General features: G+C 68.8%; 1 protein-coding gene across 3 annotated transcripts; it reads left to right on the plus strand.

Annotated features, from left to right (window-relative positions):
* The first annotated feature begins 5,723 nt into the window (after positions 1 to 5,723).
* Positions 5,724 to 19,697, plus strand: CPLX2 (complexin 2). Of its 3 annotated transcripts, XM_080555144.1 has the most exons (5): positions 5,724 to 5,929; positions 10,273 to 10,371; positions 17,314 to 17,421; positions 17,893 to 18,068; positions 18,227 to 19,697. In XM_080555144.1, the coding sequence occupies exons 3-5, from the start codon at positions 17,391 to 17,393 to the stop codon at positions 18,422 to 18,424; spliced, it is 405 nt and encodes a 134-aa protein (XP_080411270.1). In that variant the 5' UTR covers positions 5,724 to 5,929; positions 10,273 to 10,371; positions 17,314 to 17,390; the 3' UTR covers positions 18,425 to 19,697. The 3 variants fall into 3 exon arrangements, with proteins under 3 accessions (XP_080411270.1, XP_080411271.1, XP_080411272.1); XM_080555145.1 differs by lacking the exon at positions 10,273 to 10,371 and having other exon boundaries at positions 5,803 to 5,929; XM_080555146.1 differs by lacking the exons at positions 5,724 to 5,929; positions 10,273 to 10,371 and adding an exon at positions 15,703 to 15,745.
* The last annotated feature ends 194 nt before the right edge of the window (positions 19,698 to 19,891 follow it).

Below are 19,891 nucleotides of genomic sequence, written 5' to 3' on the forward strand. Positions count from 1 at the left end.
AGGCGCGGGACAGAAGTTTCACCCTCATCCCCTTCCTGAAATCCGCATGCAGTCAGGCGTTCCCTCCCCGCTAATGAGTCTGCAACGGTTTGGAGAAGGACTAATTCCTTCCCTCCTTAATGCATGGGAGCTTCTTACGCTAAATCTATACGGGCACAATTAGCATTATTCATATTCCATATGCTCCGCTCGCTGGTGATGAATATTAATCTGCTCCCCGCTCCCAGGCACCGGAGATAACGGCGCTGCACTGCGCCGCGGCGGCACAGACCGAAGGAGCGCTGCCGCAGGTGGAGGGAGTTTCCCTCCCGCGTCGGGAAGGGGAGGCTCTGCAGCTTTTTGGGGGGGCTGCAGGGCTCCAGCCGTGGGCAGAGTGGGCTAACGCGGGGTGTTTGCTTTGCTCGTGCCGATCCGGGACCCCCAGGGCCACCCCCGTGCCCCCAGCAGAGGTGGGAGCTGAGCAGGGAGGGGAGGCCGGTGCCACCCGGCGCAGGCACGTTTTGGAGGCCTGGGGAGTTTTTGGGGATCCTGCCCCTCGCCGGCAGCTTGGAGGGGCTGGAGGGGAAAGGTCCCTGCATCTCCATGGGGGCTGCTGAGCCCTGAGCTCCCCGTGGGTCCTGCACAGAGCCAGGAACCCCTATGGGACAGGGCAGTATCAGGTTATAGGGTGTCCCCTCACCTCTGGTGGGTGCAGCCCCACAGCTGGTCCCTCTGCGGGCAAACCGGGATGCAGGCGCAGCCACCAGCCCGTGCACAAAGCCCAGCTCAGCCCCACGGCACGGATCCAGCCACACCAAACCTCCCCTCTGCCCCTGACCCAGGGCCGGCGGCACCAGCGCTCAGCCCCTTTAAATCCCTGCGCTCGCAGAACGCGCTGGGACGCCGTACGGGGAAAAATAAGGCAAAGAAATGATTTTCTTCTCGGCGGAAAGCTTGGAGAGCTGCCCGCTCCTCGGCAGCGCCTTGCCAGCCCTCCCACGCACCGCGCGGCGAAGGACTGCAGGGGCCAGCATGGGCCGGGGGGGCCGGGGGGCCGCGGGGGGCCCGTCCGGTGCCGGGGGTCCCTTCCTTCCATCTGTCCCCTTCTCCGGGGCCATTCCCCATCCCTGCCATCCCTGCAGGGGCCCTGGGCTGAGACCTGCTCCCGAGAGAGCTTGCTGCTCTAAAAAAGCTAAAACTTACCCCAAATCCCTGCCGGACTTACCAGGCTGGTCCCACAAGGAGTTGCAAAGTGGGGCCAAAGAAATGCAGGGGCTGGGGGGTTGGGGGGGCAGGGAGAGAAGCCCCGAGCACCCCCCAAGGTCACTCTCCCCCTCCGCCTTCACGCCAGGATGGCTTTCTTCATTACTTACCCAAGCTGTAAATTGTCTAATTTGGAGCACACCATTTATCCCTGATGTGCACTTGAGCAGCCAGATTTTGTTTTCAGGTGTGTAATTAATTTTTTTTAATGTGATTTCTCTCCTAGGAAACCGCAAACACAGAGCTCTGGCTTTTGGGGCCGGGCTGCTGGGGTGAGCGGCGGGGCAGGGCGCGGGCAGTCGAGAGCAGAGGCCGGATCCTGCAGGGTGCGAGGGGCTGGGGCTCTGCACCCACTGCCCGGCTTTTTAAAGCTGCATCCTTCAGATCCTCACCACAGCAGGATGGAGAAGCCTTTCCCTCCTCTTTTTTGGGGCTCAGAGGGTTTTCCAAGCGCTGGCCACGCTGGATAACACCAGACTCCAGGCTCTGCAGGGGCAGGACCGTCTCTGCCCCGCTGCCACCCACCAGCACCCGGCCTCCCCCGTCACTGCCACGCACCCCTGGCAGCAGCGAGGGGAAGCAACAACCGCTCTCCCCGCTCCCGACTCAGTCTGCTGGGAATTACCATTTTTATTAAAATCTACCATGTCCTTGGCTGCGGGGAATGTGATTTGCTCCTGGAATGAGATTACGGAGCTTCCCGAGGAGCTGGTATCGGCCTCGGCGACTTCTGCCCTCGCGGCACGTCCCCATGCCCCGCTGCGTGCGGGTGCCGGTGGCACGGAGGGGACGGGGACACTGCTCCGAGCCCAAGCCGCTGTGTCCCTCTCTCACGGATGGTTTTCTGGATGAAAGGAGGTGAAAATCCCTTCCCTTTGCTGGGCAGGGCCAGGCAGGGGGCTCTGCGGGGGCAGCGCATCGGGGCTGGCTTTGTGCAGGTCCGGGGCATGAGTGCAGTCTGGGGGAGCAGGACTGGGGGGCAGAGCAGCCCCGAGGGTGCCCCCTCCGTGCAGGGGACGCCTTGTGCTGCTGCTGGCACGTGTTCCCTCACCGTCCCACCGGCAGCAGCCGCCTGCAGAAAAAGGTCACTGCTGCATCCCCCGGGGATGAGGATGCCATGGGCCTGACACCTTGGGGGGGGTTTCTGCTCATTCGTTTCCCTGCTGTGACTCCCCAGGAGTGGTCCCCAGGCCGTGGGAGGGGGCTGAGCACTCTGTGCCCACCCCATTTATTTCCCTTTGTGCTGGGGAACTGGCTCCCAAGGAGCTGCTTAGCATTCGGAGCAGGTGCCCGCGCTGTTTCAGGGCAAAAAACTCTCGAGTTTGGCTTCACAAACACATCCATCTTCTGTAGCCTGCCATAAAGGGCGGCATCTCCGCACCCACCTGCCAAAACCAGTTAACAGCAGAGGGTCCCAGCGCTGTAGGGCCGGGCTCGGCTCTCCCAAACCCCCGAACACTCGGCCACTTTCTCCCCAGCACCTTCTCCCACAAGGTTTGGGCCATGCCGAGCTCATCTGCCTAACGGGCAGAGCTGATTTATCTGCCTTCCCTCTCCTGATAAGGGCCTGGCTACACGCTCGCCGGCCTGAGGAGATAATACTTAAATAGCTTCTTTTCTTACACTTCACGTGGGGATTATTACGCCTGTCTTGAGTCCCCCCTTGCTGCCAGCACGGGAAAAAATCCATCGCAGCGCACCGCCAGCGCGCAGGGCAGCGCCGCGGGCTGTCCCCTCCCACGTCCAGCCATGGAGCTGAGCACCCCCTGCACCGCCCGCACAGCACCAACGCTGCCACCAAGGTGAACCCCCCCCCCCCCCCCGCGGGAGCACGTTTCCTGCACTTTGCTCCAAAGTGTTTGCTTAGGAGCGGCTGCAGCTGCCCCGGAGCCCAGCTGCGTGCTGTGGAAAGGAGCCACGTCCCCTGCCAGGGACTGGTGGTGGCCCCGCATCGCTGTCCCCATGGTCATGGCAGAGCCACCAGCTCCCCGATGCCTGACTGCCATGCTCCAGCCTGCAATTTTGGAGCTGACGGTCTGGTACAGATAAAGGCAAAGTGGGAGCCCCCCCCCCCCGGACAGCACCTGGCCAGCTTCTCCTGCTAGGAGGAATGGCAAGGCCAGTGGCTCCCCTTAGCAGGGTGAAGGCTGGGGAGAAAAACGACTATTGATCGCCCTGCGAGTTCAGCAGCGAGGCTCACACGGCCCGCGCCTGCGATCGATAGTGCTGGAGAGGTGCTGGGGCTCGCTGGGGGTTCTGCTTCTGCCTGGGGTGTGGGGATGAAGCCCGCACCCTGGCAGCACCCAGCACAGCCCTGCAGGGTGCAGCCCCCACCGTGCAGCCCCCCCCAGGCTCCCCATTTCCATCCTGAGGAGGAGGAGAGCAGCGATGTGCGCTCGGGCACGGCAGGGGAGAGCGGGCAAAGCAGCCGTCCCATGGCCAGAGCTCCCACCCTGGTGGCACAGAGACAGCCCCAGGGACCCTCTGCCAAGGGACCCGGTGGGCAGCCCACCTTTGGGAGCTCAGCCCCTGCCCTGGCTCCCCGTGGGTCCCTTCTCGTCCCCATGCACAAAGGTGCCTGGTGGCAGCGAGATTTCCAGCCCGCTCACCATCCTCAGGGCCAGCTGCCCCGCCACCCGCAGGACACCCAGCCTTGGTCAAATGGGAGGAATGGGGTGAAAAGCCGAGATTTTCATCCTGCCAGGGGAGGATGTGGGCAGAGAAGGCAGGACTACACTTCCCAGAGTGCTCCTGGCCCTGCCTGCCGCCCGGGGAAAGGCTAAGGGACCCAGCCACCAGCTCCTCCCTGCTCCTAAATTATTCTGATTATTATTTATTTGTGGTTTTTCTGCACTTAACTGCCTGCCTCGTCCACTTAATCGGGGGATTATTGCCCTACCTGCCCGTCCGCCAGAGCCCAGCTCATTACTGGGGCTTATTTATTAGCAGCGAGGCAGCAGCAGCGCACCCTGCGGCTCCGTCTCCTCCGGCGCAGGCAGCTGGAGGCGATGGAGGGAAGCGAGCTGGGGCCACGGCAGGGCCACCGACAGCGACAGGGCCACCAGCAGCGAGCACGGCCACGGTTCTAATGGGAAGGTGTCGCAGCAGCCTCCTCCCGTGGCTCACGTCAGCCCAGGCCGCGGGACACCGCCGCTCTTGGCAAAGCGCAGGGGAAACAGCGAGAGCCTGGCTGAGCCTTCAAAGTGCCGGGGAAAGGTCAGAGGCACGGCGCTGTCCTTCTGCTTGCAGGGAGGGACGCGGGCTCCTCAGCACGGAGGTGGCAGCTGAGTGGCAGCCGTGTGGCAGGGTGACAACGGCAGGTCACCAGAGCCCGCAGTGGCAAGCAGAGGGGACGGTGCCCCCGAACCCGGGAGCAGCCGCAGCACCCCCGGTCCTTATTCCGACTGCTGCTCCCATCTGCAGGCAGGAGCATCGGGGAGGAACGTGGGATGGAGCGCACGAGCCTGCCTGTCGAGCACGCCGATAAATAAAACATGGGGGGAGGCAATCAGAGCTGCCCGCTCGGCCGCGGGCTGCGCGGGGGGGATCCGCAGCCGCACCTCCCCAGCCATCGGGCCCGCGGTCCCTGCGCTGCTCGGCTGTTTGCAGCCGCGTTTTGCAGCCTCAGCACCGGGGGGGATTGATTTATTCATCAGCCGCTCCATCCTGCACCAGCGTGCTGGGCAGGAGCGGCGCCACGAGCCGCGGGTGATGTGACGAGTGGCACGCAAGGCAGCAGGGCTGGCAGACCCCGCGGGTGGCTTCTGGCCGGCCTGCCACCCCCTGCCACCCCCTGCCACCCCCTGCCACCCCCTGCCACCCCCTGCCACCGTGCCAGGGGCACAAGGGACATGCTGGGGAGGGAAACGAGAGCATCGCACTGCCTCGGGGCTGCGGGGTGTTAAAGCAGCTCCATCCTGGACCCCCTTCCAGGATGGAGGAGCGGGAACCCCTTTTTTCAGATGATCAGCGACACTGAGGGACAAACCTATTGCAGGGGCGAGGAGCAAAAAAAGGGACAGAAAGTCCCTGTCCCCTGCCCCTCCACTCCCTCTGCTCCCCTCGGCCCTGCTCGGACCACTCCACCTCCCTCGAGCTTGGTTTTTGGACACCCCCCAGCACTTTGCACACTGGGCCCAGGCACCCGGCACCCCCAGGCTCAGAGGACCCCGCGTCTCCGGGCGGCACCCGCCCAGCCCCACGGCCAGCGACGGGCTTCAGCCCCACGGGAGGGGGAATGGACGAGCCGGGGGGGGGCAGAGAGAGAAGCGCTGGGCCCTGGGGACGGGATGGATACGGGGGGGATTTCTGCGACAGGTCGGGAGGGATGGGCAGGTACCGGGGTGGCAAGAACTGAAGGTACCGGGGGTCGTGGCCGGGTACGGGGGGGGGGGGGGGGACTGCAGGGGGCAATTGTAGGGAGCGGGGACGTGGGCAGGGGCCGGCAGGGAGGACCCGGCACCGGCGGGGGCTGCCGGCGGGGGCGCGGGGCGGGCCGGGGGCGGGCACGGAGCCGGCCCCGCCCGGGAGGCCGTGCGGCGGAGGGGGAGGCAGCAGCGGGGCTCCCCCCCCCCTCCCCAACCCCCCCGGACCGCTCCGGCTCCCGCCTCCCTTCCGGCGGCGGCTCCTTCCCTGCGCCGGGGGCGGACGGGGCGGACCGGAGCCGAGCCGAGCCGAGCCGAGCCAGGTGGGTGCGGGGCCGGCACCGGGCACCGGGAGCGGGCGGCCGGGGGCGGGCCCCGCCGTGCCGCAGAGCCCGGGGAGGGGGGGGGGGGAAACGGGGCCGGGGATGGAGACGGGGCCGGGGATGGGGCCGGGGACCGGCCCGCCGAGCCTCCCGGGGCCGCCGGCTTATGTAACGGGGCGGCGGCCGCGGGGCTGCGGGCTGCGGCATGCGGGCTGCGGGGCGGGCTGCGCTGCGGGGCGGGCTGCGGCTGCGGGAGGCAGCGCTCAGCTGGGCCCCCCCCCCCTCCTGTTCCCCGGCTGCCCCCCTTCTGCATCCCGTCCCCTCCCTTCCCTCCGCCCCGCAGGTCGGGCTGGGGGCCGGGGAAGGGCTGTGTGCCCCCCCCCCCCCCCATCACACGGGGATGTGGCGCACGGGGGCCCCGCAGCGCGGGGCTGCGGGCAGGGAGAGGCGACCCGCACCCTCTGCCACCCTCTGCTTGTCCCCGGGGGCAGCTCCCGGTACCCTGCCGGGCTCTCCCCACGCCTCCCCATCCCCATCTCCCTCCCGGGGACTCACAGCCACTCGTGGGCCACCCCTGCTGCACGGCAGCTCCGGTCCCCCGGGGTGCCATCCGTCCCCTCTCCCCGCCGCAGCACCCCTCCGGCGTGCCAGCACCCCCACGCTCCATCCCCGTCCCCCCGCCGCGTCCCCGGGGCTGCGGCACGCGGGGCAGGTGGCTGCCGGGACCCGGGCCTGGCAGCACGCGGTGGCAGTGCCACCCGCATGGCAGGAGCGTGACCGGGTGGCCGCTGCCCCCAGGCAGGCGGTGCGGGGAGTGGGAGCAGCAAAGCGGGGCTGGCGCCTTCGCTCCGGACAGGGCTCGTGGCTCGGGGCTTCCCTGCGAGCCTACGGACACCGGGGAGAGCTCTGCCGGGGCACTCCGGCCCAGGAAAATGTCTCGAAGTCTCCCTTGGCTGCGGGCTGAGCGTTTGTTTCTTCGATTGCTTCTCGCATGCTAACATTAGTATTGAAATGACCCCAAGCAGGCAGAGCTGTTAACACCTCGCAGCGCCCGGAGGATGGCTGCGGTTCGCACCTTGGCTCGTCCCCGGCTTTCCGCAGCCGCCCGCTGCCAGGCACAGCCCGCCGGGCCCGCTGCTGCTCCTCGGGAGCCGTGCGGGGAGCGGAGGGGCCGTGCGCCGAAATTTCCCATCACCATTTTAGCACCGGCGCCGAGTCCCAGCAGAGGTCAGGTCCCCGCCGGCTGGCTGCGGAGGAACCACCCGGTGTTCACCGAGGGCATGGCCCCGCTCCAGTCCCACCGCTGGGCACCTGCCTACCCCAGCTGGTGGCAGGCAACGTGGCACCGGCCCCACCACGGGGACCCTGCTGTCCCCGAGGCTGTCCAGGCACGGGACCGCAAGAGTTCCTCCTGCCCGCGGCCTCCGTGTGTTCCCTGGCAGACCTTCCCGCTTGTTCCTACGCCAGCATTATCCCCGAGTTTCACCGATCCCTCTCCCTCCCCGGTGTTTACTCGCCGGGTGTATTTATAGAGAGCAATCAGGCCTGCTCAGCCCGGGTAAACAAGCCGTGCTCCTGCGGGCTGCTCTCGCCTCAGCGCTCCTGCTGCTCGTCCCAGGAGCTTTCCCCTCCGCCTCTGCCAGCTCCACGGGGGCCCAGACCTCGTGCCCGACCCAGGCTCTCCGGGCTGTGCCACCCGGCCCCGGTCTCCCCGTCCGTCCCCAGGAGCCGCCGTCACCCTGCCCGTGTCGCCCTGCCCGTGCCGTTGTGTGCCGCAGGTGCCTGCTCCTCCTGCCGCCAGCGGGTGCAGCGGCTCCGGCCCTGCCCAGCTGCTGCGGGAACGCTCAGGACCATTTTTCACCTCAGCTCAGCCCCTGAGCCCAGCAGCGGTGGGATCCGGGCCTGCCCTGGCGCGTGGACAGATGTGCAGGAAGCGCTGAGGTTTTTAAGGCTGAAGGTTTGGGTTTGAGGCACGCGGGGTGGCTCAGGGGCAGGGCACAACGTGGCACCTGAGCGCTCTTGTCCCCGCGTGGCAGGCAGGATGGGTGCTGCTGCCCTGATCCTGCCCTGACAATATTTCCCCCGAGCACAGAGGCTCTGTGCCTCCCCCCTAACACCCAGTGCCTGGACACGAAGCTGCTGCCGGCCCCGAGCAGGTCACCAGGGCAACTCCTGACACAGAAGAAACGCTTTGAGATGCGGCCCCGCGTTTCCCACCCCACGCGCCCGCTTCTTCCCGTCCCCAGCCCACCCCCGGGTGCCTCAGACACCGCGGTAGCTGGACGAGCTGAGCTCCGAAAGCGGGGTGCTGAGAGCAGGAGGTGCCAAACGGGGGGGCTGGGGGCTCGCCAACGGCCTCATCTCAGGCCTCAGCTTCGCCCTGGGGGCTGCCTATGGGCAGACCCTCGGCTGGGTAAAAGCAGCCCCACCAGCACCCACCACTCGCCCCGCTCTGCTCTTCCCTTCCTCTGCCTCGCCTCTGCCTTTGGTTGAGGTCGGTGTCTGGACAGACAGACAGACAGACAGACAGCCTGAGCTGCTGCAGTTCTCCCCGTGAGCCGCCCAGGTGAGAGGCAGCTCTGTGCTCCTGGCAGGCTCTGCTGGTTGCAAAGGCGGGACATAAATAAATAAATACATAGACAAACAAACCCCGCACTGCTCTGGCCCAGAAAAGCAGTGCCCTGCAGGAACCCGACCGGCACAGCCCCCAGCAGACCCCCAGGGCCCTCTGCATCTCCTCGGGGCCCCACGCAGGGAGTTCCCCCCCTCTGACCACGCTGTGGGGTTTCAGCAAAGGACAGCAGCTGATTTACACCCCAGGATGCGGCCGGCACAGCAGGGACTGATCCTGTCCCAGCTCAGCTCCTCTCCCTGGTGCTGAGCTGCCTGAAAACCCGGCCGCCCCCGGTCCCCATCCTCAGGGTGGCCCTGCAGCCTGTCCTACCCCGCTCCGAACCTTCCCACATCCCGCAGGAGGCAGCGCCTGTCCCCAGCAAAGGTCACCTTCACGCTGCCGCCGAGCCCTTTCCAGGCTGAGCTCTCGGCGCCGCGTTTCCCGGGGAAGCAGCCGCATTTCGGGGGTCTCCACGGGGGTCCCAATGGGGTGCGAGGGGCTGGGTGCCCGCACGGTGCCCTGTCCCCAAACCCAGTGCTGCACCTGGGGGCTTGGGGTGTCCCCTGCCCCTGGAGCTGGGACCCACTTCCCTGCTCCCCAGTGCAGGAGGGCGTTTAATCTCTTTTTAAATAAAAGGCAGGCGTTACCCCCGGCAGCCCCCCGTCCCCCGGTGTCGCCGTCTGAGTGTGTTTTCCCCCGGCTCCCCTGGGCGTTTATCTACAATTTGCCCTGGAAATTCCCCAGGGCTGAGGAAAGGAGCTGGCTCTGAGTGAGGATAAATACGTGACTTCCCCAGGAACCTGCTCCCTAAATCACGCAGCCCACGCTGTGCCCGTGATGGGCCCCAGGGTGGCACCAGCTGCTCCGTGGGGACAGGACACGGTGCCACCCCGAGACACAGTGGCGGGGTGCCCGGGTGTCTGCATGGCCCCGTCCCACGCAGCGTCCCCCTGGGAGCATCCCCTGAGCCTCCCCAGCCTGACAGGGGCATCTCAAGGACATTCGGGGTAGGGACAAGGAAAAATCCCAGGCAGAAGCTTCCCGAAGTTCAGCCGAAGTTGGGAGCCGGAGGAGGGAAAGGCTTCCTCAGCCTGCAGCCTTTGTTAAGGGCTTTTGTTTGCCCGCTTGTTTTAACTCGCCATTACCTTCTCCAAAGAAGAAATTCATCATCTGAAAGCCGAGGAATGCAGAGTTAATGCGAAATTTTAAAACCCTCCAAGAGTGAGAGCCCGCTAAATAATTAATGCAGGCATCCAAATTGCCGGGTGTCTGCAGAGAGAGCGGAGCCCTCGGCCAGGAGCCCTCGGCCAGCAGCAGTGCTGGCGTCCTTGGTCGGAGAGGAGCGAAGCCCCCGAGGGGCTGCCACCTCCTGGTGCCTGCTGCCCTCCCGTGTCCCCGCTGGGCTCCCCCCTTGGTGGGCCCTGGCAGCGCCTCGCTCCCGTCCTCGGAGCTTGGGGTGCGAGGGGTTGGGGGGGGTCCAAAAAACAGGCAGTGCGCTGCGCTCTCCATCACCCGTGGATGAGGACAGCAGCTCCGTCCTCATCCTCCTCCTCTGGGGGATGAAGGAACCCACCGCCAGCCCTCATATGCCTGTGCTCCAGCCGACTTGGTGGCCTCGGCCACACTCCAGCCTGTGCTGTGTGGGGTGTCCTGTGCTGTGTGGGGTGTCCTGTGCTCAATGGGGTGCCCCCTCCGGCACTGATCCTCTTGCTGCCGGTGTCTCCCGCAGGTCCCGCTCTCCCTGCGATGCCCACCCGCCCCCGCGAGGCCCTCGCCGCGCTGCGTTAGGTGCCGAAGCCCGCGGACGCCCGGCGCTGCACGCACCAAGGTAGGCAGCGCAGCGCGGCCCCGCTGCGGGCCCAGCACCGCGGGGCTCAGGCCTGGCGAGACCCCAGCGGGGGCAGCAGCTCTGGGGTGGACGTGGGGCACGGTCCTGCCTTGGGATCCTGCCGGGTGACGGTGGTTGTGGAGCTGGTGTGGGGAACGGGGATTTTTTTTTTTCCTTTTTTTTTTCCCCCTTTTTTTTTTTTTCTCTGAAAGCCCCCAGATGGGAAAGGTAGGAGCCAAACCCCGCTGGAAGCAGCCAAGAATGATTTTCTGGCCAGAGCCCCAGCAGCTCTTGGAGCGGCGCCGTGCCCATCCAGCGTCACACCGCAGCGGAAACCCCGAGCGCAGGCGGGCTGGGGGCGGCTTCGTCCTCGCCCCCCCCCCCCCCCCCCCCCCACCCCGAGCTGCCCTCCGGCACAGGGGTCTCACCCTCCCCGTGCCCTGATCCAGGCTCATCCCGCTCCCACCGAGCCGCAGCTTGGCTGGAGCCCCGACACCCAGATGTCCCCCCCCCCCCGCCGCCGCTGAGCCCCCCACCGTGCCGCCATCTGCTGCCGGCGGAGGACGGGGTGTCCCCGGCGCTGTGACCCTCGGTGGCTCTGGGGCATCTCAGCTCCCAACCCTGCCCTCTGTGGGGCCGCCCCCCCAGGGAGGAAGGTGCTCACCCTCCTTTGTAGGTGCTCCCATCCCAGCACGGAGCCTAGGAGAGGGGCTGGGGGGGTCCCAGGCATCTGCTCCCCACCAGCCCCGGCCACCTCCACCGTCACTGGCCCTGGATGTCCCCTGCCACGGCAAGGGGATGGAAATAGGGGACGTGCGCAGCCTGGCTCCTTCCTCAAGGGCGATCGCTGGGGCTGTCGGGGCAGGGAGCGCCGGGGAGGCACCGTGGGGGCTCGGAGGGGGCTTTTGTTGGCTGCCCGCGTGGTGCCGGGTGTGTTGCGCCCAGCTCTGCTCCGCACCGGCCCCTGCAGAGCTGTGTGGTTGTGTGTGCCTGCCGTAAATATTGATGGGGTGGACTTGGTGCAAGTGTGCCTTTCTGTACGGCGTTTGGGATGTAAATGCGCCGAGTACCTGCTGTGTGCGCTAGGGAAAGCCGCGTAGGTGCCGGGCACCGAGGCTGAATGCACGGGGGCCTTACAGGGGGAGGTGGAATTCGCCCTGCTGGAGGTGGGAAGGGGCTGGGGGAATAACCCCGGGGGTCCCAAAGCTGCTGGGCGAAGCGGCCGTACCTGCAGCAAGCCCTAAACCTTCCGCCAGGGACTGCAGAGAGCGGTCGCTGCTCCCCCAGCCCACTTCCCACGCAGCCCAGGCAGGATAAACAGCGAGGGGCTGCAGTGCCTCTGTTTAATAATGCACGGCACAGAGGCACCGGCCGCACGCTGCTCCCGGCAGCCACGGGGACGAGGAGCCGCCGCTGCAGCGTGCGGCTGAGAGGGTCGATCCGGCATCCCCGGTGCTCACAGGGCAGGGGGTGGCTGCAGCGGGGCTGTGTGCCGTGGTGCTGGCAGAGCCGTGGGGATGTGGCCACCTCGGGGCTCTGTGGGGGCTCGTGGGGGCCGCCAGCTATGGGGAAGGCTGGGGGAGCCCAGCTCCCCATCACAGCGCGCAGAGCAGGGCGAAGCCGAGGCTCTTGGTCATGCGGTGACTGGAGCTGGGACCCGGCCCCAGTGGGAAATTCAGCCCCATGCGCATTTTAGGGCTGCAGTGGGAGCACTTCTCCCCCTCTCCGGCACCTTCCTGTTTTCTTTTTTTTTTTTCCCAGCTGTGCCGGGAAAGGCTGGAGGCAGCGGGCTCGGTCCCCTCCTTGCCCCCCAGCTCTTTCTGCCGCAGCCACCCCAGCTGGCACGCCGGCCCGGGACAAACAGGCACACGTGCAGCCCTGCGGGCACGGGTGTACGCACAGCTCCTGCTAACAGCCCCCGGGGGGGGGCACACGCGGCCCTAATTGCGTGCGGTGCCACCACCCGGCCCCGCCACCCATCTGCCGCAGCAGCTCCCCGCCACCCACGGCCCGGCGCACGCTGCGCCCCGCGGCACGGAGCCGCCAGCACCCAAACCGCTGCCATGGACGGGCTGGGGGCACCCCGTGCACCCCCGGCCCCAGGGGCAGGAAGGAGCCCAACGCTCGGGGCCAGCCCATCGGCGAGAGCGCTGCGGAGGGGTCGTGGTAGGGGTGCAGCCGGGTCTGCGGTGCCGACGCTGGCGGGGCTGTGCAGGGCACAGGGAAAGCTGCGGTGTTGGCCCCGAGCATGGCGGTGAGCACGGGTCCCCCCTCGCATGTGCACGGTGTCACTGCGGGAAGGACAGGGGGTGGCAGGGGCTGTCCCTGCCCTCTGCGTGCCCTGACCTTGCTCAGGAGGGTCGGCTCCGAGCTGATTCTGCAGCACTCCGGTGGCTGTCCCCATCCCTGTCCCTGTCCCCATCCCTGTCCCCATCCCTGTCCCTGTCCCTGTCCATCCCTGTCCCCGTCACTGCCCGGTGCCAGCCCCAAGGGGGCCAGGGCTGCTCTTCAGAGCTGCAGCTGCTGCCTGTTTTGTGCTGCCTCTTCCCCTTCTCCCCGCTGCTGTTTTTGTTTTGTTTAAGAGGCCGGGTTACGAATTTTAAGCAGGCTCCTGAAAAACCCAATTACCTCCAGAAGACAACCTGATAAAAGCTGCCTAAGTGGCACTGTGGAAATCGCCTTGTGCAGCAGCCGAGGGAAAACCGACGTAACAAAGCCTTCGGAAATGGAGTTAACCACTTTTAATCCCTTGGTGCGATGAGGAGGGCCAATAATTATTTTCTGCAGAGATTGGGGGCGGCGGGGGATAAATAAAATAACTGCCCTGTGCTGCTGAGGGGCTGCAGCAGGCCGGGTTGGTGGCGATGCAGCAGGGATGGGTGCAGGCATTCAGGCACCCTGGCTCTGCTCAGGAACTCTGTGAGAGCCCGCGGATGCTGTGACCTTGCAGGGTCCCCGTGTAGCTGCAGGGCCTGGGGACGATGCTGGGGCATTGCTGACCCCATATGGTGGCTGATGCAGCAGCAGCCAGCCCCGTGCCCGTTCCCCAGCGGTGGCAGGGAGCAGAGCGAGGTGCTGCTGGGGTCCTGGCACCCGCGCCAGCTCCGTCCCTCCTGCGCTGCCCCCGCGAGCCGGCACGGAGGCGACTTGCAGGACTTGGCAGCGCCGAGAGCTTCCTCCTCCATCTGGCCACGGCGCTGTTCCCCCTTCCCTCCCCGTCCCTTCCCTTCCTGCCTCCCCTGGCCAGCACCAAAGACTCACCGGGCAGCTCACCCAGCGCCACACCAGGGACCAGCTGCACCCGAGGCTCTCCCCAAACCCGCCACCACCTCCCAGTGCCGCCAGCATCCTGCAAACATCTGCCGGAGCCCGTGGCGCGGGGACGGAGGCGACGCTGCCCCAGCTCCCTTCCCGCGGGGCAGAGCTGGGTGCCCGCCAGCCCGCCGGCTGCGGGTGCGCTGCTGGCACCGGCAGCTGGAGCGCCGGGGCGGTTGGCCGCGGCTGCCGGGAGCCTCGTGCTGCTTCGCCCACCTCCCCCTGCTGCCGGCACCCTGCCTGGGGTCCCACGCTCGGGGACGGCGCCCCGGGCAGCCCACCCGCCGCCAAGCCCCGCGGCGTGAAGGATTGGCCCCCGCTGGCATGGCCAGAGCTCCTACTGGGACCAGTCCTTGGGCACGCTGGGAGCTACTGGGGGAGGATGCGCTTAATGAGCCGAGGCATCTCCAAAGATTGAAAGACTCGAGGCCCCATCCCAGGAACAAAAGGAGGCGTTTGTCAGGCGCTGAGAGACGGGCTCGTTAATTCCTCCTGGCTGTCACACTTATCTGTAATGAATTTGTGCTCCGCTGTATTATTTTTAATACAATAGGAGCGGTGCCGCCCGCCCACCGCCCGGCTGCCGGGAGTGCTGACGTCAGCGCCCGGAGCGGGGCTGCTGCGGGACGGATGGACGGACGGACGGGTGGACGGACGGACGGACGGGCCAAGCGCGTGCCTGTCCCACCGCCCTCATGCCCATCCCGCAGCTCGCATCGGGCGCAAGGGCAGGAGGAATTTTTGCATGGAGGTGGAAAAATGAGTTGCTGGTCGGGGTGGGAGGAGGCGGAGGGTTTGGGGCTGGTGGAGGAGTGTGCGGGGGGGGGGGGGGGTTTGGGGTGCTGTGAGCAGGGGGTGAACAGGAGGAACGCGTCCTCCGTGCATTATCCCCGTGCTGAGAGCCGTCTGCCCCCGCAGCCATGCGTTGTGTTGCTGAGTTGCACCCGCGTGGGTCCGTCGGTGCCGCGTGCCCCACGGGGGTGCGGGGGCTCTGGGCTGTAGCTGCGAGCATCCCCGCAGGGCAGCAGCTCCAGGGCCTCGCCGTTAACCACCAGAGATCCCCAAAGCCACGCTCGGAGCTCCGCTCATCTGATTTGCAAAGAGCTCGCCTTGTCTCTACCCGCGCATGGCCGGATTCATCGGCAGGCGCCGGATGCCCCTCTGCGGGGCGTGGGGGTGCACACCCGGCCCAGCGCCTCCGCACCCCCAGCTCCCCTGCAGCCACGTGGGCGTCGGGGCCGCGAGGCCACTGCGCGTCCCCAGCACCCCAAAGCCACCGCGCGTCCCCAGCCCCCCCAGGCCACCGCGTGTCCCCCGCACCTCGTGCCTGGGCACCCCTCGCCCGCCATGGGACCCCCTGGGGGGTCAGCGCCCAAAATTCCGAGCTGGGGGCTCTGCATGGCCACGGTGATTTATCGGGGACGTTAATAGCTCCCGCAGCCGCCCTGCGCCTCTGCAATTAAGCACGGCTGCTCCTGGAGAGCGGCGGAGTTACCGAGGCCTGGCCGGAGGCACGGAGGCTCGTGGGGGCTCACGGAGGCTCGTGGGGGCTCACGGAGGTTCGCGGAGGCTCTGATCCCCTGGGACCGGGGGGTCCCGGGGACAAGCACGGGCTGGGGGTCAGGGTGCCGGGTCAGGGTCAGGGTGCCAAATGGGGGCGGGGGTCTGGGTGCCGCTCGGGATGTCCGGGGGGGGTCAGCTCCCCGCCACCGCCTCGCTCGGGCCGTTCATTGCGGCGGAGGTGAATCATTGCAGCGGGGGGGGGGGGGGGGGGGGGGAGAAGCGGGGCGGCGCTCCCCGGTCCCAGCAACGTTCCCCGGGGGGGGGGGGGGGTCCCGGGGTGTGTGTGTTTGGGGGGGGGGGGGGTCCCGGACCCCTCCCGTACCACCCCCGTAGGCGCACGCCCGCACTGCCCCGGTGCCGGCGGGGAGCGGAGCGGAGCTGGGGGCGTCTCCCGGGGGGGTGGAGGGGGGGGCCAGGCGTGCCGGGAGGGGGGGGGGGGGCGGGATCGGGGCGGGGCGGGGCGGGGCGGCGGCAGCCGAGAGCCGCGGCGGAGCCGGTGAGTGCCGCGCCGCCCGGTGCTGAACGGACAGCGCCGCCGCTGCGGCACCGGGCGGCACCGGGAGGGCCCCGCGCCGCAGCCACCGGGGAGGGGAAGGGCTGGGGAGGGGGAGGTCGCCCCCCCCCCCCCCCGCCCGAGGGTCCCCGCGCCACCGCTGTCCTCCCCTTCCCGCGGCCCCGTCCCGCGTCCGCCGGGTCCCCCCCGCCGCGTCGCCCCCCCCCCCCGCCGCCCGGTGGTGGCTGCATGCCCGGTGTGCCCTCCCGTGGGTGGCCGTCCCCGTGTCCCTGCCTGCGCCCACCCCCTCGGGTGTCCCCCCCCCCCGCGGTGTCCCTGCGCCCCGCTCCGTGGTCCCGCTGTCCCGGGCCCCCCCGGTTTCCTTACCCACCCTCCGTCCTCGCCGCTCGGTGTCGCCGCGTCTCCGGTGTCCCCTGAGCCCCCCCCAGCTGCCGGTACCGCCGCGGAGCCCCGGGCAGAGCAGACCTCCCCCGTCCCCATCCCCGTCCCCGTCCCCATCCCGGTGCCGTGGGGTTCCCCGGGGCAGGGACCAACAAACTTCTCCGGTACCAGTTGGTGGGGGCCCCCCCGCTGCCCGCTGCGGGGTCCTGAATGGGGGGGGGGGGGGACCCACGAGGCTGCAGCACCCAGGGGGCACACACGCACGCCGCCACCTGCACACACAGTGCCAGCACTGCCTGCACCCCCAGCACGCACAGGGCACACGGGGGGGGGGGACACGCACACATGCATGCCCGGCCCCCCCCGCACAGCACCCCCGCAGCCCCCCCCACGCGCTCCCACCCTGCAAGCAGCCTGCAACACCCCCGCACTCACAGCACGGTCTGCAAAGCGCCCTGCCCGCACCCCCCCAGGCCGCCCGCACGCCCCCGGCCCCGCACACACGCACAAACCCGGCCCCCAGCCCCCCCCCCCCCCGGCGTGCAAACACGCGCAGCAGCACGGCCGCGCGCAGCACACGCGCGCAGCCTGCAAGCCCGTGCGCGCGCACACCCGCCGCCCCGCAGCCCCTACCCGCACAGCTTGCAGAGCCCCGACGTCGCGCACAAAGCTTGCAAACAGCCTGCACGCCCCCACCCCACGCCGCGTGGGCACACGCAGCCTCCGGCCCCACAGATTTGTACACACACACACGCCCGGCGTGTAAACACGGCCCGCGGGCGCCCCGCAAACGCCCCTCCTGAGCCACCACAGCCCGCACAGCTGCGCGGGCAGCGCTGCGACGCGCCCAGGGCACACAGACGGCGTGCCGCGTGAGCGCCCAAAAAGTCACAACCTGCCGGCAGCTGTGACTCCTTCCCTCCGCAGAGCACAGGCATTGCGGCACCGGCTCGCGTCGTCCTCCCCAGGCTGGGTCTGTCCCCGCCGTGCGCGGGGACACGGTGGTGGCACGGTGGTGGCACGGTGCGTTCCGGTGCTCCCAGGTCCGTGCCACCCACCGAGGGCAGCGCCGCGGTGGGAAGTCCCTCTGGAGCTAAGTGCAGGGGCACACCCTGCAGCCCAAGGGACCGGCGCGGTGTCCCCAACGCCACCCCTCTCTCCCTGCCCAGGTGGCCCTGGTCGGCGAGCGCGGACGGCAGTGGATGAGCGCTGGGCACCGGCCTAGCCACACGCGCACACCGGCACCATGGACTTCGTCATGAAGCAAGCGCTGGGCGGTGAGTGGGGGTGTTCCCCCCGCCCCCGGGAGCGATGCCGCGGGGTGACCGCACGCTCAGCACCCCGGGGAGCGCGGTGCAGGCAGTCGGGGAGGGCCACCGCAGGGGATCGAGCAGCCGCTGGAGTCCTCCGGGGTTCCCGTTCCTGGCGCCGGCAGCGCCTGGCGGGGGATTCCCAGCTCTCCTGCCGCGAGGTGGGATTCCCCGACGGGTCCCCTGGGTGCCAGCGCCGGAGGAGCTGCAGGCATCTCCCCGGGCTGGCGCTGAACTAGGGCAGCGCAGGCAGCCCGCGGCGCTCCCATCCCCGCAGCCTCCAGAGCCCCTCTGCAGCCGGCTCCGATGGCACTGGGGACGAGGGGGGCCCCGGGTTGTCCTTGCAGGCTGGCTCCGTGCCCTGTGTGGCTCTGCAGGGGCTTCGGTAGCCAGCCCCGGGGTCTCGTCCCGCACAGCTGAGGGTCTCGTCCTGCACAGGGGCCACCAAGGACATGGGGAAGATGCTGGGGGGCGAGGAGGAGAAGGACCCCGACGCGCAGAAGAAGGAGGAGGAGAGGCAGGAGGCGCTGCGCCAGCAGGAGGAGGAGCGGAAAGCCAAGCATGCCCGCATGGAGGCCGAGCGGGAGAAAGTCCGGCAGCAGATCCGCGACAAGGTGGGCGCACAGCTCCCTGCCCCGCAGCCCTCTGCCCCGCAGCCCCCTGCCCCGGGGGCTGGCTGGGAGGGGGCCGGGACCGATGGGCAGCAACGGGCACGGGGCGCAGGGCAGGCGGTGCCCGCTCCCTGCCCCGCTCAGGGCCTGTGTCCCCGCAGTACGGGCTGAAGAAGAAGGAGGAGAAGGAGGCGGAGGAGAAAGCAGCGCTGGAGCAGCCGTGTGAGGGCAGCCTGACGCGCCCCAAGAAAGCGATCCCGGCGGGCTGCGGGGACGAGGAAGAGGAGGAGGAGGAGAGCATCCTGGACACCGTGCTCAAGTACCTGCCCGGCCCGCTGCAGGATATGTTCAAGAAGTAACGGCACCGCCAACCCTGCCATGGGGTGCTGGGGCACAGGCGCCCTCCTCCCTCCGACTCCTCCATCAGTTCCCTTGGCCCCGGGGGGGTCCCCGCACCCCCTCCCCACCTCCCTCCGCCCCGTCCCCCGACCAGACCAAACACCCGCCCCGTCCCGTCCAGGCAGGGTCCCCCCCCCGACCATGTCGTGCCAAAGGGGAGCTTCCCTGGCCGGACAGGGCGATCCGGGACCAAATGCACTGATGTAACCTCGCGGCAGGCTGGGGGCACCCCAGGCCCCACCGGACCCCGGGGCGGCTCCCCGTGCCCCCGGCCCTGCCTCTCTGCCCACACCGCCTCCCTCCCACCCACCCACCCACCCGCCGGGGGGCCCGGGCAGGCCTCCGTGCGCCCGCCCTCGTCCCCAGCACTGCCACCCTGCCCCATCCCACCCTGGGCCAAGCCCAAAGCACAAAGCCAGGCGCCCTGCCCGCAGCTCCCCCATCCCCGGTCCCCGGGCGTCCCCCGGGGCTGCCCGGTGTGCCCCAGCATCGGGGGGTTGGAGGGGACCCCCCCCCCCCTTCCCCGCATCTCTGGCCCCATAGTTAAAGCCATATCAGTTAGACTGCAATACTTCAGCACCGGGAGGAGCGGGCGCCGCGCTCCGCCGACCGTGTACAAAGGCGCGTGCGGGGCAGGGACCCCCCCTGCCTCGTCCCCCCCAGCCCCGTCCCCGCTGTCCCCCCACCGCTCGCTCGTCCGTGTCTCGGCCCCGCTGCCCGCCCCCCCCTGTTCTCGCATTGGTGTCCGTGTGCCAGGGTGCGCCCCCGTTGCTCCATGCGTCCTCGTGTCCGCCGCTCACGCCTCGACCCCCCCCCCCGAGCCTCCGCTGTCCCCGGGGGGCCGCCCGCGGCGCCGAGCCGAGAGCCCCCGTGCCCGCGGGCTGCAATAAACCCAGCGCGGGGCTGAGGGCTGCCCCCCACCCCGGCGCTGGACACACACGGGTCCCCCGGGCCTGGGAAGGGACCCCGGGCGAGGCAGCCCGGGTACGTCCCAGGAGCCACCGCTCGCGCCCCGACGGGGGGGGACGGGGGGCACGCCACCGCCCCGGCCCGTCCCTTGCCGCGCTGCCACCCCCCCGACCCCCCCGTGCTTCCTCCGCCACAGCCCCCAGCCGCTCGCCCCGGCCCTTGCAGGGAGGCGGCGGGTGGCTCGGGGGCCCCGCAGTCATGCTGTGACCATCCTGCTCGAACTAGTCTTTGACAAACTAATAAAATAAAGGGATTTGTACATTGCTCCGGCCTTCGCTCAGCTGTTACTGCCCTGGCACCCTGCACCAACATCTCCCATCCCTCCGTGCCCCGTTAGGGCCGAAACCTGGCTGCTCGTCACACTACGGGGTGCCACAGGGCTCATCCTCACCCTGCGCGGCCCCCAGAAGCGCCCAGGCTGGGCCACAGGGGAAGGGAAAGGTCTCCCTGGCTGACCA

Source organism: Anser brachyrhynchus (genome assembly GCF_964034855.1).
Source record: "Anser brachyrhynchus genome assembly, chromosome: 14".
Lineage (NCBI taxonomy): Eukaryota > Metazoa > Chordata > Aves > Anseriformes > Anatidae > Anser > Anser brachyrhynchus.